At 30.9% G+C, this 20,553-nt stretch overlaps 1 protein-coding gene across 1 annotated transcript; it reads right to left on the reverse strand.

Annotated features, from left to right (window-relative positions):
• Nucleotides 1-907: 907 nt before the first annotated feature.
• Nucleotides 908-14,741, reverse strand: LOC107442491 (uncharacterized). Its single transcript, XM_071180898.2, has 6 exons — nt 14,549-14,741; nt 11,710-11,782; nt 10,260-10,308; nt 8,718-8,749; nt 7,066-7,141; nt 908-1,080 (listed from the first exon to the last, which is right to left on the reverse strand). The coding sequence occupies exons 1-6, from the start codon at nt 14,625-14,627 to the stop codon at nt 925-927; spliced, it is 465 nt and encodes a 154-aa protein (XP_071036999.2). The 5' UTR covers nt 14,628-14,741; the 3' UTR covers nt 908-924.
• Between the last annotated feature and the right edge of the window lie 5,812 nt (nt 14,742-20,553).

Here is a 20,553-nt window from a genome sequence, read left to right on the forward strand (position 1 = left end):
TAAGCATTAATTGTTATTGTGAGATTTGAACTCTCTACTTCTCTCTAACATAGCGTTTTGTGGAACTGTAAAACCGTTGGGTCAGGGAAATTCCATGAATAACTGCAGTGCTTCTCAATTTTGTTAGGCTACGACGATGTAATCAATGTTGATTGATATTAAATATCAGGAAGAGACGTAAGAAACGCTTGAAGAAACTTAAAAGAAATTATCATATTATTGACGACAATGATGCTTAATTATATTAGGTAATATATGTATATTGAAGAAAAAAAAAGAAATTCGCTATGCACCAGAAAGCTTAAGTAATGGAGTAAAGGTATTTATTTGTATGGAAGAAGAATAAGATATCATATTACTATCATGGATGATAATAAAGCATAATTAATGAAATTGAAATTTAAAAAAAAAAGTAAATTCTGAACTAAAAAGCAACAATAAGTAGAAAAGATACTTATTCGCGTTTTGGGTAACCATTAAAAATCTTCATATTATTGCTCAATTGAAATTCATATTGTGCATTACTTGAAATAAAATGAAATTAGCTATGTGCTAATAAGCCAAGCTCTCGGAGGAAAGATTAATAGGAAAAATCCTTTAAAAAAACGTAAAGAATTGCCATTCACAGATTGTGCTTAATTCATATGTATCAGTAACGGAAGTATGCATTACTGGTACTATGCAGTTGGCGAGTTGGTTTTGATAAGAATTTTACAATCGGTTTTCCGTAGTTCAAGAAAATATTATTTCCAGTGGTAGCTAAAATAATGTATTAATATTTTAATGAATTAGAATTAAAAGAACTTTTCTCCACTACTGCACTTATAAATACTTTAACAGTAAATTAATGTAGTACAAATTTCATATTTACAGCCTAATATATGAAATTATTGAAAGTTCCAAAGCTTGGTTATTAAAACAATTTTATTTATTTTGTCTCTTGACTCTTCTTGAAGTTTTCTTCTTAAGAGAAAAGTGTAAGACTTTGAAAATTGATTCACTTAAATCAAATATTGGAATCAGACTTATGCCAAGCCATAGCCCCATATAGCCTCCTATGTAGCTGAATAGTTCAATACTCTATATAAAAATAAAAACATTTTTCAATTCATGAATAAAATGTATTATTTGAACTTTTTTAAAAGATTTATACTAAAGTAAACTAATTTCTAAAGGTAAAATAGAAATGCAACGAATAAGATGAGACACAATATTGAAAAATATAGTAACTCAAAAGAGGCGGTTGAAGTTCATAATTTTGCATTCATGATACGAAAAAGGTTAAAGCAATACCTACAAAAGAAAAATGATTTTAACTTTTAGGGTTTTTAAATTCAGCTGAATCCTCCAAACGTTTTAACAGATCTCTTGCATGTTCCATTAATCATGCAGGTGCCATTTTTGCCTAGTTCAAATCCAATTCGGGCAAATCCGTGACTAAAAAAATCTGTTTGAAACGAATAATTCTTGTTTCGCTTTTTTGTGTTTTAATAAATATAAATTTTCTAAAATCATTAAAATTGTATAATTAAATATCAACCTTATTAATTGCAAACTTTAGATTATCCCGTATAATATGTTGTTGTTTTTGCACGCCCCCATTAGCCAGTAGTGCTAGACAAGGTCCATGACGCCTTATAATATAATTACAGTCAATTCGCTATAACTCGAAGTACGATAACTCGAATATTACTATAACTCGATTTTTTTATGAAGTCCCGACCCTTTTATCTTCAATTTCATGTTAATTATTCTCGATTACTCGAATTTTACTCCCTTTAACTCGATTTTTTTTGGATATTTTAAAGCAAAAAGTAAAACCTAGGAGCTGATACCTTGCCCCTTCTTTTGCAACACACACACAATGTCTTTCGCACTCTTCATGGAGAAACTAAAGCTGTCCCTCTTGAAGTATGTGAACAGCGGTTAAATGAAACGTTACCAAATTTACTTCAAGGATACAGTTAAAATGATGTTTTCAATATTGATGAAATGGGTTTATTTTATTTCCAAATAAGACTATCTTTAAGGATAAAAACTGCTCGGGGGGTAAAATGAGCAAGGATCGTTTGACTGTCCTAGTTGGAGGAAAATACCGAAATCCCCGATGTTTCAAGAATGTAAAAACGTATTCTTTGGATTAAAAGTCTAACAAAAAGTTTTGGATGATATCAGTTTTATTTGAAGACTATGTAAGAAAATTGGATCGGAAATTCTTCGCTAAAAAAAGGAAAATTGATACTTTTTATGGATAAATGCACAACGCATAGTTATCTACCTAATTTGTAAGCAGTAAACTTGTCCCGCCAAACACAACTACAAAGTTGCAGCCGATGGACCAGGGTATCATAAAGTGCTTCAACCAGTCTTATCGTAAAAGGCTTGTCAGAAAAATGATCTTAAATATTGTAAGCATTTAGAAGATTTGTAATTAATAAGCATTAATTAAATAATCCGACAATATTTAAAAGTCCAAAACCGAAACTAACGGTAAGTCGAACTTCCGATATGTCGAAGTTTTTCGTCAGTCCTATAAGATTCGAGTTATCACAAATTCACTATACCTTGTGCACATTCAATTTCGGGACAATCCAAGATAACTAACAAATGAACCGAGCTTCAGTATTGCAGTAGGAATTTGCCATAAAAGATCCCTCGATTTTAGCTTCTAACTCTGTTTGTGATTCTGTTTTCATAATTAGTAATCTGGCGATCTTATGACGCAAATATTTTAAATCATTCTTGAAAGATACAGGTGCAGCTGACCGGCCCATGTAGGGAGCAGGGAACTGTCCTTGCATCCGAAAGGTTCTGGGTTCGAATCCCGGGTATGGATGTTCTTTCCTTCTTTGTACTATCTGTCTTTACTGTGGGAGCGACGTTGGCCCACCTCATATGGTGCCCCTGTAAGAGAGGTCGACAAAATCGCCCTGTAGATGCCTGAATTGACAGATATTGACACAGGCGAGCATTAGAAAAAAAAAGGATTCCGGTACATGTTCGTTCATTTGAATCCGATACTCGTTTTGTAGATGTAGTTTTGTGTTTTTTCTGTTTCTTATGTTCCTTGCTTGATTTGTTTTATTTCATACTAGCCGCAAAGGCGGCCAGCTGTCCGCCACGCTAAAGGTTTCCACAAATAAAGTTTTTTAAAACATAGCAGGAAATCTGAAGATTAGTGGACAATTAAAGTGTTTCTGTCCTGCAATTTTGTCTTCATGTCCAGTTCTGCTGCAGATGTGTTATAGCTCTTGAGGATGTTTGAAGATGTAACTTTGCTATGGTAACCTAACCTATAATATAACTATCAGGTGGAGACTTGTTTTTTTTCTTAAAAAAAGGCCTCAGAAATTGTAAAAGCATACAAAAGTTGCTTTAAATACATGAAAAGAACACGAAAACGAATTAATTTTTTATGGTATCTATTTCTCTATAATTTTTTTATGGTATCAATTTCTATTTCTATATCGCTACAAAAATTAACGTCAGGTAGACTATATTTGAGGGTGCCCCTTGATTCTCGCCAAGTTGTGATCGCCAAGCTGGGCGATGTTGAAACCCAATCGTGATTCTCAACGGTTTAGATTTTAGCGTTATAATGTTCAACGGTATACGTAATTTCAGAGGTCCATTAGTTCTTCGTTAGATACCGGCTGGTAAGGTTACTTTTACTTCTGGTCAATAAGATCGAAGGTATGTGGGCAGTCATAAAAAGGGACTTTATAAAAAAATGTCATCACCAGTTCGGTACCACAAACGCCATTTTCGATTCATATTTCGCCGAATTTATGTGACGATGGAGGTACACAGATTCTATTCACGATAAATTTAGACAGTATCTAACTGTTATTAGATAATTCTGTGCACCTAAATCTGAGAATATTCAAGCTTAATGAAGAAGTGAGTTGTTGTTTTTTTCCTTTTCTTTCTGCACCTACTCCATTAATTTTTGCTTCGATTCAAAATCCTTTTTATTGGATTTATTAATTTTGCTTATATTGGGTTCATTGCAAGCTTTATCCGATGTTTTGTTGAAATTTTCCAATGTTTTTTGAAATATCATTATGTTTCGTCCGTTATTTCTGTTACTACGGTGTTCCGCGCAAACAGGAATAGCGCCAAACATAAGTCACCAATTTCGCCAAGGGGCATCCTCAAGTATAATTTTCCCTTATCGTCTTCGCTTAAGAAAAAAAAAGAGAGTGGAAAGAAGAAGAAAAACTTATTATAACAATTATGAACAGCGATAAATATATCAAAGAGTAGCGTTCTATTTACGTATCTAATATGTTGCCACATTTTTAGTACAAAAGTTAAAGTTTTATCCACTTTGATAAATGTAAACTAATGCGAACCTTACAATTAAATTATTAATTCCTTCGTATATTATTGGTTTAAGTTGTCGAAAATTAATGTTTCATTTGTAAGGTTCGCATTAGCATACATTTATAAGAGATATGCATTTTTTAATAGTTTTTTTGAATATGGCTCTTTGAAGACGAAAAAGCATAGATTTTCTTACAAAATGACTGATAACTAAAAAACTAATCCAAATTTTTGAAAAAGAAAAAAAATACTTCTTCATTATGTCAAAATACAATTATGTGTCGAGTTTCGAGCATGGGCGAGGCTTCTGGGGCGATATATTGTGATTACAGACACACACACACACACACACAGCCGCTTTTATTATTATGTATAGATGTATAGATGTATAGATATACACGCACTTTAAATATTTTTAACAAATATTTTATCTTAATAATTTTCATTCTTCTCCATTCATCTTTAATATTTCCTATTTTTCTTCTATATTTTAAACTTATTTTATGAGTTCTATGCAGATTATGCACAGTAAATAAAACTTATTCACATTCTTTTTTTTTCTATTTTTTTTATTCTTTTTGTCCTTATTGCAATATATATATATATATATATATATATATATATATATATATATATATATATATATATATATATATATATATATATATATATATATATATATATATATATATATATATATATATATATATAATAAATACAAGAAAACACTAAGAAAGTTAAGAAAAACAATAAGTTTTATTTATTGCGCTTAAGCTGCAAGTAAACAGCACTCATTAGATAAGTTCAAAATGAAGAATAAAACAAAGAAAAATTATAGACGTATGAAGAAAAGGGGGGTGGGAAATAATAAGTAAAAAATAACAAACAACATTTTATAAAAAAAAAATGAAATGTTAATTAAAAAAACCGGAAAAAAAGCCGAAAAATAAAATAACTACAAATAAAATATAATACTAACTACAAATAATTGCCAAAATTATTTACTAAATAATTTCCTTTGTTAATCTACACAGTTTTTCCATGTGCAAATCCATTTCGGGCAAATTCGTGGATAAAATTGTTTGCTAAAAATTTCTTTATTAATTTATACAATTTTCCATGTGCAAATCCATTTCGGGCAAATCCGTGGCTAAAATTATCTACTAAAAATTTTATCTTTGTTAATTTTTCCATGTGCAAATCCATTTCGGGCAAATTCGTGGTTAGAACCATCTACTAAAAATTCCTTTACTAAATAATTTCCCTTGTTAATCTATACAATTTTTCCATGAGCAAATCCGTGGATAAAATTGCTTGCTGAAAATTTCTTTGTTAATTTATACAATTTTCCATGTGCAAATCCATTTCGGGCAAATCCGTGGTTAAAATTATCTGCAAAAATGATTTCTTTGTTAATTTTTCCATGTGCAAATCCATTTCGGGCAAATCCGTGTTAAAATTATCTATTAAAATTTTTTCTTAGATAATTTAAATATTTTTTCTATGTGCTAATCCATATCGTGCAAATCCGCGGCTAAAATTATTTGCAAAGCAGGCAATTTATGTTTCTCTTTTCTATTTCATATTTTTTCTTAAATAAACATCTATCTTCTAAAGCTATTTATGATCAATTTTTAAAATTATCCAGTATAATATTACCTTGCGCACATCCATTTCGGGCCCATCCTTGGTAACTAACAAATCAAAACTCATAATAACAAATCACTTCAGCAGTGCTGTAAGAACGACACTTTAAAACCCTCTTGTTACACTCAATTTACGCTTTTGTTTTCATCTTTTGTTTTCATATTTTGTAATCTGGCAATCTTTCTGCGAAAACATTTTTAAATCATTCTTGACAAATATCCGTCCATGTAAGTTGTTATGATTTTGCTACTCGCTTTATAGTCCCCCCTTTTTAATGTTTTTTCTTTTTTCTTTTTATTTTATTTTATTATCTGTTTTTACATGTTATTTTTACTTATTATGATCTATTTTATTTGTAGTTATTTTATTAAAAAACATTTTGAGTGCTCCTCACACTATTGTATTAATATATTTTGCTTTGACTTTATTGATACAATATCAGAAAGCACTCTGAATTGCGGATATAATCGAGTGGGCTGAAGATAAGATTACATCTTTTTTTTCCGGCTTTTTTTTCCTGTTTTTTTAAATTAACATTTCATTTTTTTTTAATAAATTGTTGTTTGTTATTTTTTTTACTTATTATTTTCCACCCCCTTTTTTTCATATGTCTATAATTTTTCTTTGTTTTATTCTTCATTTTGAACTTATATATATATATATATATATATATATATATATATATATATATAAGTTTAAAATGAAGATAAAACAAAGGAAAATTGTAGACATATGAAGAAGGGGGGGATAATAATGAAAAAAATAACAAACAACTAAATTAAAAAAAAAAGAAAAAAAGGATGAATTTTTTTAAAAAAAAAACCCCGAAAATAAAAGATATAATCTTTTTATCAGCCCACACGATTATATCCTCAAAAAAGAGTGCTTTCTGATATTGTATCAATGTAGTCAAAGCAAAATATATTAATACAATAGTGTGAGGAGCACTGAAAAAAAAAATTATATATATAATATTTAAGTTACGGAAAAGGATAAGAGTTTTCTATTTTAAAAAGGAATTAATAAAGGAATTTAATTTCAAAAAGAATAAAATAAAAATGTTACAAAAATACTTTAAATCTTCATGCTTACATTATACTTTGGCTGGTAAATGTGTCGTTTCAGTTGAAACTGTCGAAAGGAATATTCAATCGTTATTAAACTTACTCTGAAAGAAGAAAAAAATCAATAAATTAACCGGACATATTTTTTTAATAATCAATATTTATTTCAATATTTATCTTCTTTATCCTTCGAATCTGAAGAGATTAGATGAATGAGTTTGCTCGCACTCATCACCCCTAGCTTTGTCAGGATGCTTTAAAAGGTAGTCTTACACTAAAACAACAACAGGAGCAGCCTTATTCGCATTGTTCAAACATTGTTTGCATTGTTTCATTAATTGTACAACCATATGAAAATCTGATGGTCCTTAAGTGATCGAAAGTTAAACGTGTTAAAGCAATTTTTTCTTTCATGTTCCCTTCAAATTACTGCAATAAAATATTGATATATCTGATATTTAATCGTCATTTATAAGGCCTACTTTATTAAGTTGTATTGTTCTTCCACTAATTTTTATAGAGCGTCGAGGTATCGGGAAAGAAGTCCATCTGATGTTTTTTTTTTATTTGTCCTGTGCTTATTTGTTCTTGAACTTAACATGTTTTTAGAAGCTGTTTTTTGTTCTGAGCACAAAAGCTTGAGTAAAATTTAAAAAAAAACACAATTATCATTTATTTTTTTACCTCAGAATTCTTCATCAATTTGAAGCATGACTGTAAGAGTTCTCCTTTAAGTCTCTGTAGAACAGACAATTTTGTCTGAAAATTTTATACAGGCAACACATCAGAAACTGCGACCGTAGATGGTGAATTCAAAATTAAGGAGTATACTCCTAGTCATACATGACTAGTCATACTTGAAATCTATTTTAATAAAAAATAATGGTCGCTAAAAAAAATTGCGAAAATTGTTTCGAAGCAAATAGCATTATATTTAAGTCGTTTTCAATTTCATTGGGAAAAAGTTTTTGCCAGATTGAACACACAGAGCCGGAAGGATAGAAAGTCTAAGGTATAGTTTCCTTACTCACGTGCATCTTATTAGAACACTATGAGTTCCCAGTCCCATGTACAGTGACTGTTGTACAATTGAGCAAGTGTGTAGACTCTAGTAAGACACTTAAAAACACATTATAGACTTTTTCAGAGCTGCAAATAGTACTTCAACAAAAATGGGCACTGAGACATAATTCTATGTTAACCTAGCATTGGTAATTCGTATAAATCTTGCATAGCAGTTAGGGTTGATTATATCCCCTATTTAAGTAGGGATTTTTTTCAGTCACTCGCAACTAAAGAGTTTTCAGTCCTCTTTCCAATTAAGCTCGAAGCTGAGTATTTGATAGAGCTCCCTTTTATTCATGGAATTTTTTTGTTAAAATTTGTTTATTTTACCCAAGTTTAGATGACTTATAGATGCTCTGGTATTTTTTGTGTCGATGTAAATCGCATTTGCCCGACGATGCATTTGCAAAACCATCTCGTCTTTCATTTTCCCACACTAGTGTATTAAGATCGCATCTTCAAAATTGTCTTTAACTCCCTGCCAAGGGACTCCCTGGATCAAGGCTTAAAACTACTTTTTGCGGATTACGCCAAATAAACCAAATGATTTTATCGTTCTATTCCTTAAGCGGAGAGTGCTGCAATTATTTATTATTTTAGAATAAGTGAACTTACCTGCAATTCTCAACATTCTTTACGTCATTACACTAAAGAGAAAGTAAAATTGTAATAAAGCTTATTCCTTGTGTCTTCTTCAATAAAATGACATACAACATTATTTGCGAAGCAATAAAATCAATTTAGTGTTAGCATATTTTATAAAGGGTTTTTATAATATACAAAACAGATATTTTTCAATTTTTCCCTTAGTCGGAAAATTAATACCTTGAGGTTCACAGAGGTTTAATGTCGAATCTCACTAAAAATAAATCTTGCTGTGGTCACAAATTAATACGTCCACTGCCCGATAGGAATTTAAAACAATCATCAGCATACCATGTGAAAAACACTAATTTGATTGTTTGTAATAGGTTTAAGGGTTGCAAGTTAGTTGCAATAAATACAATCTTTCAGAAAGACTTGAAAAGTGAAACAAGCCGAACTGCTCAAACCCTGAAAACTATCATGCGTAAAAAGTCATTCAAGTTGCTTTTTAATTCAGGAAACGGGATAAATTTCTTTAATAATAAACCGAAGTACTGATGAAAGACTAAAAAGACAGTGATATCTAGGAAAGCCAACATCGGATTTAAGCTCTAGATCAACAGATCCCTTAAAGTAATCGCTTTCTGCATAAAAATCTATTTTAATTTGATTTATGTTCTAAATTTGCGTTCCACTCCAACAATATATATTTTGCTATTTGAGATTGACGCCAGTCTGAAAGAATTAAACAGTGTTTTTCTTATAATTTTCAATTACTGTCCAACTGTTTTTTACGAAATATTCCCTATATCATTAAAGCTGTGGGGTTTCGGAAGCTTCGTAAATTTTTGAAATCGAACGAATTTAGTTTCCTTAAAATTAATTCCAGCTTTAAAAGTTTAAATTTATTAAAAACTGATTTTTGACTTATGAAAGAATTGCAGATATCATTAAAATGGTGGGAAAACCAAAGTTTCGCAATTATTTGAAATCGCGTAATTTTAATTTCGTAAACATTAATTTAGAGAATCTATTTCAGCAAAATTATAGATTTGAACGCTTTAATTAAGAAGGCGATTTAAATAATCGCCTGTCGAAACAGACCCCGTGTCATTTAAGCCTTACGCCTTAACGATTCGATTATGAATACGCATACTTCTTTCTCTTTTTCTTTTAACTTTAATATTCAATTAACTTGAGCTTTGTGGGGTAGTATCTTGACTCAGGGACAGCCAGTGTCTGCAAATTTTTACCCATCCTTTGTTTTTGATGCTTTTTGATTTAAGCTCGGTTTTGTTTTAAGAAGAATTTTGCAAATGTGCATTTCTCTTGTATGTTAATTTTCAGTGATATGCTTCGTTTTGCATTAACTCAAAATTAATTGTTTCTAGAATTTTCTCAAATTTGAGTAAAATAATTCCTTATTGACTCATTTGTATTACCAAACATTGCTTTTTTTTAACCAAGTTAGAAAAAATATTTTAAAAGCAAAAAAAAATGTACAATGAATCAACATGATTCTCTTTATAAAAAAAGACTACGAAATATAATAGAAAGATAGTAATTACTTACAATTGGAAGTAGATCTATTTTTCGATACTCAATTTCATATATTCTCTCACTTAAAGAAAAAATAATAATAGTTATCCAATCTTTTCAATACTAAAACGGGTTTAAGACTACATCAATACTTAAAAGAGAACATCATAATATAAGATTTTCAATAAAATTAGTTTTTATTATTTTCTTCCATTTTGTAAATATGAGCAAAAATAAAATTTTTTTTGAAAGATAAATTAAACTCAAGTGAGAAAAATGTACAAATAGCAGAAAAAGTAAGTAAATAAATAAATAATTAAATAAAACGAAAGCTTTTTTTGCATGTTGTATGTATATTTCATGTTGTATGTATGCTTGCATGTTGAATATATATTCCAAATAAAATTTGATAAATCTTTTAATTTTTCACTAATTATTTGCCTAAAAATTTATCACCATATGTAGATATATGTGTATATATATATTTGTATATATACATACATACATACATACATATATATATATATATATATATATATATATATATATATATATATATATATATATATATATATATATATATATATATATATATATATATATATATATATATATATATATATATATATATATATATATATATATATATATATATATATATATATATATATATATTATATATATATATATATATATATATATATATATATATATATATATATATATATATATATATATATATATATATATATATATTATATATATATATATATATATATATATATATATATATATATATATATATATGTATAAATAAAGAAAGAGAAAGACTTTCGTTTTGTTTTTCTCTATACTGAACAGACTATCTAATAACAAATTTATCGGGATAATCATTTTTGCCAAATCTGAAAAATACTTCAAAACACCAAAGTGAAAATTAAAACTTAGTATCACTTGTGCAATATGATCTTGCACTTAACTATTTTCTTTGGTTTTGACATCATTTGAGATATATTTGTAATTCGACTCCCATAAAATGGAGGGTCTGGTAGTTGCAGGACGCTGCTAGCATATATTTCCAATCTGTGATTGGAAACCTGTTTTTAAGTTGGTTTATAAATCTATACCTAACTACTACGTTTGCCTCTGAAAAATGATGGTGTTGTTAGATTGGGCAAATTTAATAATTATTAGGCTAAAACATTCGCATATTTGTTTTTCGTAATGTTAACATCATAGGTATATAGAAAAGTACAATTATGGATACTCCTAAATCAATGAAAAAATGATTCCGTTCCAACATTCCGTTTAAAAAAAAAGCCATTGACACTACAAAACTTTTGTGGTTCACGTGATCATTCATCAGAATGTACAGGTTGCTGCCAGAAGATCATTTAAGAAATATAGAACTGTAATTGGTGTGTTGATTCATACTAAAATTTTTAAATCTTTGTTTGAAACAACCTAAGAGATCGATACTTACAAACAAGCTGGTGGACAACGCTGGGTACAATTTTTAATAATATCATCTGTTGTTGTTATTATGGTGTGGTACACTGAAAAATATTTCTTCAATGTTAATAACTTATTAGACAGTTTTAAAAGAAAAACAATAAGCAAATCTAAAAGCAAAACAGTAAACAAAAGGTGAGTTTTGAACATGCACTCATTACTCTACATAATCACGATATCGGTCGATACATTTTTGTATTCGAAGTAGCAATTTTTGTATGCACATATCATACCAGCTCACCTCCAAGCTGTTCAGGAAACTTCATACCTCAGCTTCCGTTGTCGCTGTTGGAGCGCTTTTCAGACAAATCTGTTTCAACTTTGAAAAGAGATGGTAGTCACTGAGAGTCAAGTCCCAAATATAGGGTGGATGGGTGACGACTCTCCATCCAAGATGTTGCAGTCGAGTGACAATTTGTTGGGCAGTATGGGGGCGAGCGTTATAATGGAGAACGCTTACGTCCTCGCTCAACATCCCTTTTCTTCGGTTCTGAATCACCCACCTGAGTTTTTGCAGTATCTCACAATATCTCACAGTGCGCTGCGATGACTCAGAGGATAGAGAGTTCTCTTTCCAACGAGGTTAGCCGGATTCGAATTCCAATGATGGTTGGTTGATACGAATTCCCCATCCGCCTTGCACCTATCACAGTTTGACGTGAAATATCCTCAGTGGTAAACAGATCATGGGTTAGAATCCCCTAGTCGTCAGGCTAACTCTGGGAGGTTCTCGCGTTCCTCCTCTCCATGTAACGTAAATGCGGGTTAGTACCATAAAAAAGTCCTTCATGAAAGGCAAATTTCTCCCAATACTTGATCCAGGAGATTCCTTATCTTCTGGATTGGGTTCAAAATTACAAGGATACGTATTTGGGCCTTGGCTGTTCAACAATGGTTTTAAAATAAAATATCTCTCAGCGTTTAATCTGGTGACAGTTTAAATAAAATCAGCCAACAATACCCCTTTTTGATCCCAAAATACAGTTGCCATGACTTTACCGGCAAATTGTGTTCGCTTGAATTTACGAGGCTTAGGTGAAAAGGAATGCCGTCACTGACGTGATTGTTGTTTTGTCTCAGATGTGAAGTGCTGCTTCCAGGTTTCGTCACCTGTGACAATGGTATTCAAGAAGTTGTCCTTTTCGTCAGCTAGTGGCTACGAAATTCGTCAGCTAGTGGCTACCAGAGTTGACCTATCAAGCAATATTGGAGCAAACAAGTTCTCAAGTTAACGTTATTTTAGTATTCGTTATGTCATTGCAGAGATGCCAACAGCTGCGGACACGACAAAATAATTTAAAAAACGGTAAATAACTACAAAGTAAATTTTGCAAATAGTTGACAATATTTGCTTGCTTTTAAAAATGTACAGCATGTAATAAGTTCTTTAGAGTGGTGAATTATATAAGCCTACGCATTGTTTAGAAATAGTGGTGGATTAAAATCTACTAAATCGAACTTATGAAACCAAGAATTACAATTAATGAACTACCTCTTGAAAATATTTATTCGCTGTGCTTATGCTCCAACAATAAATGATAAGTCGGCCTGTCTATTTCAGGGGCTCTATGTCGTGAGATTTTGTGGGACTCATTTTGCTCACATCTGCCGATATTTCAACTTTTCTGTCAAAACCCGATAAATGGTGGTTCTGCAAACCTCAGGAACCCAAATGCAGTGATCATCTAGTGTGAAGTGTCTATGCTGATGCACGACTCACTCAATTGTCGCGGCTCTCACATCAGAAATAGCCGGTCTCCCAGTTCTTTTTTCGTCGTGTACTGCAGTACGACCAGATTCAAACTTCCTGCAATACTGAGTCTCATTATCATTGTTTTCCCCCCTTTAAAGTCTCTAAAAAGATAATTTTGTTTTTAAAGTATATAATTATTATACTTTTATTTAAACAAAGTTTGTTAATATGTTAGTTGCAAAGAAAATGATTGGTTTTACTTATGATTAAAAAATAATTAACTGTACATGAGAAATGCAGAACTTACGAATACAGCATGTGAGATTCAATAAGAAGTAATGGAACCGAATTCGTTCCACTTGTTATCAATGTGTAATAATAATCTTATTTCATATGACTGTTAAAACTAGAAACATCTCTTTTATCTTTATCTCTCTTGAACCTTTTATAATTTTTTAAAACATGCTTTGATGCAAATGCTAAAACTTATATCAGACACCATCTAGTCCCTCCTACGTATTATATTTATTCATTTTTTTGCTATTTTTGATATCAATTTAAGTGAGAGATTGAAAAATGAAGATCTCGAGCAAGATCTGTTTTTTTTGCAGCATGGAATAAATAGTCATTTTTTAAAGCGTAACCATTTGAAAAAGAAATGAGAAATAGGGCAATTTAAATAGCAATAACTATAGAGCTAATTGGAATGTCAATGAGTGTTAAGTGCATAAATTAAAATGACCTTTCAGCACCTAAGTTCACATATCTGTAATTGTATTTCAGTTCACTGTAAAATGGTCTACATGTTATACCAAAAGTTGAGCATTCTAAGAAAGTGATGGCAATTTTTTTATCTATTTTATATGGTACTTTCGTACGGTTCTTTTTTCCCAAACATCTTTTTTATGTATTTACTGACTGTACAAATGTTTAGCAAATAAAATCTAAATTAGTAAATGTGTATTCTAGGCTATAGGCAATTGCAGATATGAAATCAGCTAGTTATTCATAATTAAGTTACATCTAGGAAATTAAAACTGAGTATTTTTTGAGCATCCATCGTAACAAATACAACATAAAAACATTTTTTCAGAATGACGTCACTATTAATACTTACGATGAACACAAAGGTAGTTAGTATGAGAAATATGAATCTGCTCATCTACGCAATCTCCTTTCAACAAGACTGTCTCCATATTGCAATACTGAATACATTCCTTTAATGAAAACCAGAAAATATAGGTGCATAAGTAACATACCGATTTAAGGAAATAAGGCAGTCAAGTATAATCCGTCGGAAAGCTTTCTTATTCTGGACACAACTCAAAATGCGCACTTACAGAAATGGACGCAACTCAAAGAGCGTATTTAAGAGAATGAACACAGCTCAAATTGCCTTTTCATGAAAAGACGAATCTCGAAATTCATTCAAAAAAAAATGTTCAAAGCCCGAAATACGTGTTTCAGAAAAAGATTGTAGTTGTAGTCAATTTACGTCGCACTAGAGCTGCACGATGGGCTATTGGTGACGGTCTGGGAAACACCCCTGAGGATGATCCGAAGACATGCCATCACAATTTTGATCCTCTGCAGAGGTGATGGCACCCCCGCTTCGGTAGCCCGACAACCTGCACGTGAAGTCGAGCGCTTTATAGTAGAACAGTTTAACGAGGACCAATACCGCACAACCTCGGTCCCTACGCAAACTGATCCAAGTGGTCACCCACTCGCACACTGACCGTAGCCAGTGATGCCTGACTTCGATGATCTGCTGGGAACGGTGTCTTAACGATCATTTAAGAAAAAGGAGTCGGCAAAATAAGCGTCTTTTCAATGTCCAACCCAGGTTTTGCAACTAAAGGTTGTACTGAATATGCACGTTTCCTTACTTTTAAAATACTAAGAAAACTAATAAAGTTATAATGAAGGAGGAGCAGAATCTGGACCTTCGGGGTCTAAGCTGGGTATATTACAGTTGTAACTTTTCTAGCAATGTTTTCGAATTCATAGCGAATAATTGAGTTTTAAAAATTTCATCAACGTACATTTATTACCACTATTACAAATTCATAAGATCCGTAGAAACCTGTAATAACCAGTAGCAACCTTGCTGTGTCCAAAAATAAAAAAACTCACCAATGAATTGTTTTATATATTAACCTATTCAAATCATTGAGTTTACAAGAATTACTCATTGAGTTACAAGAGTTAAATCATTGAGTTTACATTGAGTTTCTTATTCAAAAGAAGAGCAATTGCTTTGAATTCCACAATGCGAATAATTTGCTTTTGCTCAACAGAAAAAGGAAAAAAGAAACTCGAAAATTTAAACTTATGAATGATTTCAAGCTGCCAACATGTATGGAAATCAATAGTAATAAAAAAAAAGAGAACCCAGAAAAAAGCTTTTCTTCTGGAGGAAAATTTAACGAATTAACTTAATTTATTATTAAACTTATTTTATCGGTTTTCTCTTGTCGTTTTTCATTTTTCAAAATAAGACTTTTTACTTGACACAATAAGGAAAACAAGTTCTTAACTGGAATATAACAATAAAATAGAAAAGGAATCTTATTTTCAAAAATATTTACAATTATTCCATTAAAAAAGTGAATCGCAAATTTTGAATAATTTTTTTTTCTCCCGTTGAGTTATATTCTGAACATTAGAATTCTTTTTGGCATACATACCAGTTGTGTGTTTAATAACATCAATAATGTACTCGCATTTAATACTGTTTCAAAAAAAATATATCGATGTCTGTACCTGCTGACCCTTATCAATGCCTTAAGCTTGAATTTTTTGAAGTTATACTTCTTATGCGATTTCCAACAAGGTTGCGTTAAACGTTTAACGCTACATTTTTATTGGCCGGGAAATCACGTGGTAGGATCCAGTTTTCTCTCATTCATTTCCATATTGTTTTGGTTCTCACTAGCATAAAAATAATAAAAGTACTGTTTTTCTATAAATATTTTTTTAGTTTGTTTTGATACTGATATAATTTAATAGGGTAGTATTTTTTTTTTCAAATTTAGTGGAGTATTTAGTGGAGTATTTAGTGGAGTATTTAGTGGAGTATTAGTGGAGTATTTAGTGGAGTATTTAGTGGAGTATTTTTTATTTTCAAATTTAGTAAAAAATGAGTGAAAACAATCCCACGGACAATGCGATGGATTTAAGGTTATGTCAAGGTACGTCTCTTGTGAATGTCAATTGATTGTTTCTCTTCTGAAATTACATTATGACGCATTCACATACATTATTAATACAAATACATTTTCCAGGGCGAGACGATGAGGCAACCACAAGCACTGGTTCAAGAAGTCCACGAGGGAAAAATGCACAATATTACCGTGATTACAGAGCACGGAAGCGAGCAGGAAAAAGAGTCGTTGAATAGAACTAGTGATCCTTCTACGACAGCTGATTCTTCTACAATTAACGTCGCAGGTTGTTAAGTTTAACTTCTTCCGCGCGGAGGGACTCCACGTAATATTTTTTTTTAAAAATCTTACTTGCATTCGTATCAAAATAACCCCTTTCCATAGGTTTAACAACTTTTTTCAAATAGTGCTGTTTAGCTATTTGCAAGTTTAAATTTTTAAAGTAAAATATACCTTTGCGTCCTTGTTTTTTTAAAAAATTTTTTGTAATTTTTCGTTTGACATTTTAGTAATTTGTGGCAAACTGATCGAAAATCGTTATTAGTTCTGTCCTATTTAAGTTGTTTCTTTTCATTATTATAATTTTGTAGAGATATGATATCACATATTGTAACATTTTAAGAAATTTTTTTTCACTTGTCTCAAAGTCATACAACTTTTTTTTTCTTCTGGCATACGTAATTATCACAAGTAAAAACATATCTAACTGGTACTGCCCTGTTACGGTTGGGTATAGACTAAAAATGAAAAAGTAGCATATAAAAAAACAACTGAATTTAGAAGAAATATGGCCGATACATAAAAAGACAATTAATACAATTACGCATAGTGTCCGAATAACCCAAAAAGGGAAAAAAACAGGAAAACAAACAAAGTATTTACCTGGCGTTATCTTCCAGAAAATCTATAGGAATAAAATCACTCAAAAAAATAGTCACTTGTAAAAAACCAATAGTTCTTTTATTTAGGTGAATCCATGTTGAGAGACAGGAAAATAGTGGGGTGGAGTAGTGGGTGAAGAGTAGTAAATTCAGGAACACGGAACATTGGATGAAAACTGGCTCAGACGAGATCAACTTCAGGAACATGGGAATTTGGAATGAAACTGGCTTAGATTAGATCAAATTCGGGAACATGGGAATTTTTGATGAAACTGGCTTAGACGAGATCAACTTCAGGAACATGGGAATTTGGAATGAAACTGGCTTAGACGAGATCAAATCGGAATTGCATGTTGACGATCACTCTCCTCCATCTTAGAGATCAATTTTATCCATTAATCAATTAGTGATGATCGGTAGCCAAGGTGTTAGCAGCAATAAAACTCGGAAATTTTGATTTGAAGGCATATTGAGGCCAATATATTAGCAAAAAAAGGCAGTCAGTGGAATTTTTCAATGGCTAAGAAAATGTTCATCTCATAAAAGAAACTACACAAGAAAAATGGCGAAGGAGACGCCATCCTCACCTCCTAACGAGGACAGGATAAAAAGTAAAATCACGCAACAGCGCGACGTGGAGTATGATACTCTCGAATTTCGAATGCAATCGTCATCTTTCCGCGCGCTCCTTTTATAAGATACAAAAACTTAAAGTTGAAGTTGTAGTGCATGTTGTGCAAGTTAAAGTTAAATTACCTAAAAATCACGAGTTGAGACGAAAAAATGATTATGCGTTAAAAGTTACGGTTGAGAAACACAACAAACACGCGGAGATGAAAGAATGCCGACGACCAGTGGAATTCTCAGAAAAAAAAGGGTGGAAACTTCTCGAAATAAAGGGGCTCTTTTAAGGAGCTGGTAAGGAATTTTAGGGGGAGAATGTCCAAAATGCGCTACCGCTTAAGGGGCTAAAGAAAGATGAAAATAAAAGAATGTATTACAAAATTAAAAGAATTAGTATTATTGATTAAAAAAAAATATTTATAAATTAGGCTGTGACCTAATGTCACATTATACCCCCCACTGCAGAAAAAAATTTTTGAAAAAAATTTTTTTTTTTTTTTTGTTTTTGCCAAAAAAATATTAATCCAAAAAAATTTTTAATTGAAATTAAGTTCTAACAGCCTGCAACTCCAGTTCACCACTACTCCACTTACAAATAGTCAGATGTTTACATAACAATCTATATCAAAACTTTTGATAGTAAGAGTCTGAAATGAGAAAAGCTGTGCCTCAAACCTAAGACATACAAAGAATTAGTAACACATAACAACACATACATATAAGCAGCTTTACATGGCTGCATCTTGATTAGTGAAAAGGCAAACAATGTTAATTGTTTGATAAATGGACGAAAAAAACACAAAACAATCTTAATTGTTTGCTAAATGAAAACAAACATTTTGACACAGAATCGTCAACGCATGTACTATAACTTAAACTTAAACAACATATGCCTTGATGCATGTGAATGCCTATAAGTGCAATAACACCCGTATAAAAATTCAGGCTACATGAAGTAGACTGAGAAAATCTTCCTCAAATCAAATAACATTAAGGAGGTAAAATGGATAATTGATTATTCAAAAAAATCTCACTTAGTAATAGTGGAAAAGCAAATGTTTTGAGGTAAAGGACATTAACTCAAATTATTCCTTGTAAGAAGGAATTGAAAAGAAATTGATTTGTTTGCTGGAATTTATTATGAAAAAAAAAATTGAAAAATTGCAAACAAACGAAAAAAATCAGGCTACCATTGTAGACTGACAATACTCCGAGCTTAAACGAAAAAAAACTTTGTACAACATTTTGGACATCAATCCATTAAGTGAATTTTGAGAAAAAAAATTGAAACCAATCAAACAAGATTGATAAGTAGTAATCCGAGTTAAAACGACAAAAAAAAAATAGTACACATCAAAATGTATACCTGAAACAAATCAAAGTCATTAGTGAGAGCAATAAGTGCATAGAAATTTATTAATTTTAGAGTTGAAAAAAAAATTTAAAAAAATTGCAATTAAACTTACTAGTTGTAACAGGAAAAGCCTAGGCAAAACATTAAACTTAACAAAAACTGCAAGGAATTTTAACACTTAAAAAACAACAAATTGACTCACAGAACTTTGACCAAAAAAACTGCTAAAACAAAACAAAAAAACAAGGCCTTGACACATTGCTTACAAAAAGCATTACCTAACAAAAATTGCTGAACAATATACAATAACAAACTCAGCATCAACAATTTGTATAAAACAACATAACACAAAACAATAAAAAATCATAACAACCGTTGTGACACCTTGAGATGTACAATGATGTGTACTTGTATACATTACTAATGCACAGAGAATTCACACTCTGCAAAAAATCCAAAAAATTTTGTATGTAATAATAGTGACTTATGACATACTAGAAAAGGAAAAAAAAAATACTGTACAGAACTACAGGGTCGAAAAAAATTGGCATTCGAAATCAAGCATCATTAATTAATTACAATTATGTGTTTAAGTAATTTTAAAAAAATACAAATATTACCATGAGATATTTGTTAAAAAAATTGCAATCAGTTAGACATGAACAACCACAAACACGAACCCATACTTAAAAGTTTGTAGAGTCGCAACAAGGAGGGCACTGCTCATCATCCACCATACAAACCATATCACAATTTGAATACCTCATTCAATTAAAAAATGTTAAACTATTGACAAAATTAGTTACAAGAACTGTATATCAAAAAAATTTAACCAAAAAAATCACTGGTATTGCCTGACAAGTACTACAGGATCCCGATGTTCCGCGGATATGACGGCCAGCATCATATACACCGATACCCAAATAACACCCATCACACATATCAATGTTACATTCAAACAAATTTATTTAGAAAAATTATTTACTTCTTAAATTGTAAGGACAAGCCTTAGGGAGAGTCATATCACTATCAATTACACTAGGGGAGGTATCCAAAGAGGGATGAAAAAGCAAATTTTGCCTCCTATGAGGACATA

Source organism: Parasteatoda tepidariorum, chromosome 8 (assembly GCF_982258835.1).
Source record: "Parasteatoda tepidariorum strain Cologne lab strain chromosome 8, Ptep-v5.0, whole genome shotgun sequence".
Classification (NCBI taxonomy): Eukaryota; Metazoa; Arthropoda; class Arachnida; order Araneae; family Theridiidae; genus Parasteatoda; species Parasteatoda tepidariorum.

Coding starts and splice junctions, on each gene's coding strand:
- LOC107442491 (XM_071180898.2), bottom strand. CDS start 14,627: ATGGAGACAGTCTTGTTGAAAGGAGATTGCGTAGATGAGCAGATTCAT. Junction 7,142..8,717: donor AAGAATGTTGAGAATTGCAG/GTAAGTTCACTT, acceptor TTCTTCTTTCAG/AGTAAGTTTAATAACGATTG. Junction 1,081..7,065: donor TTTACCAGCCAAAGTATAAT/GTAAGCATGAAG, acceptor ATTTTTATATAG/AGTATTGAACTATTCAGCTA.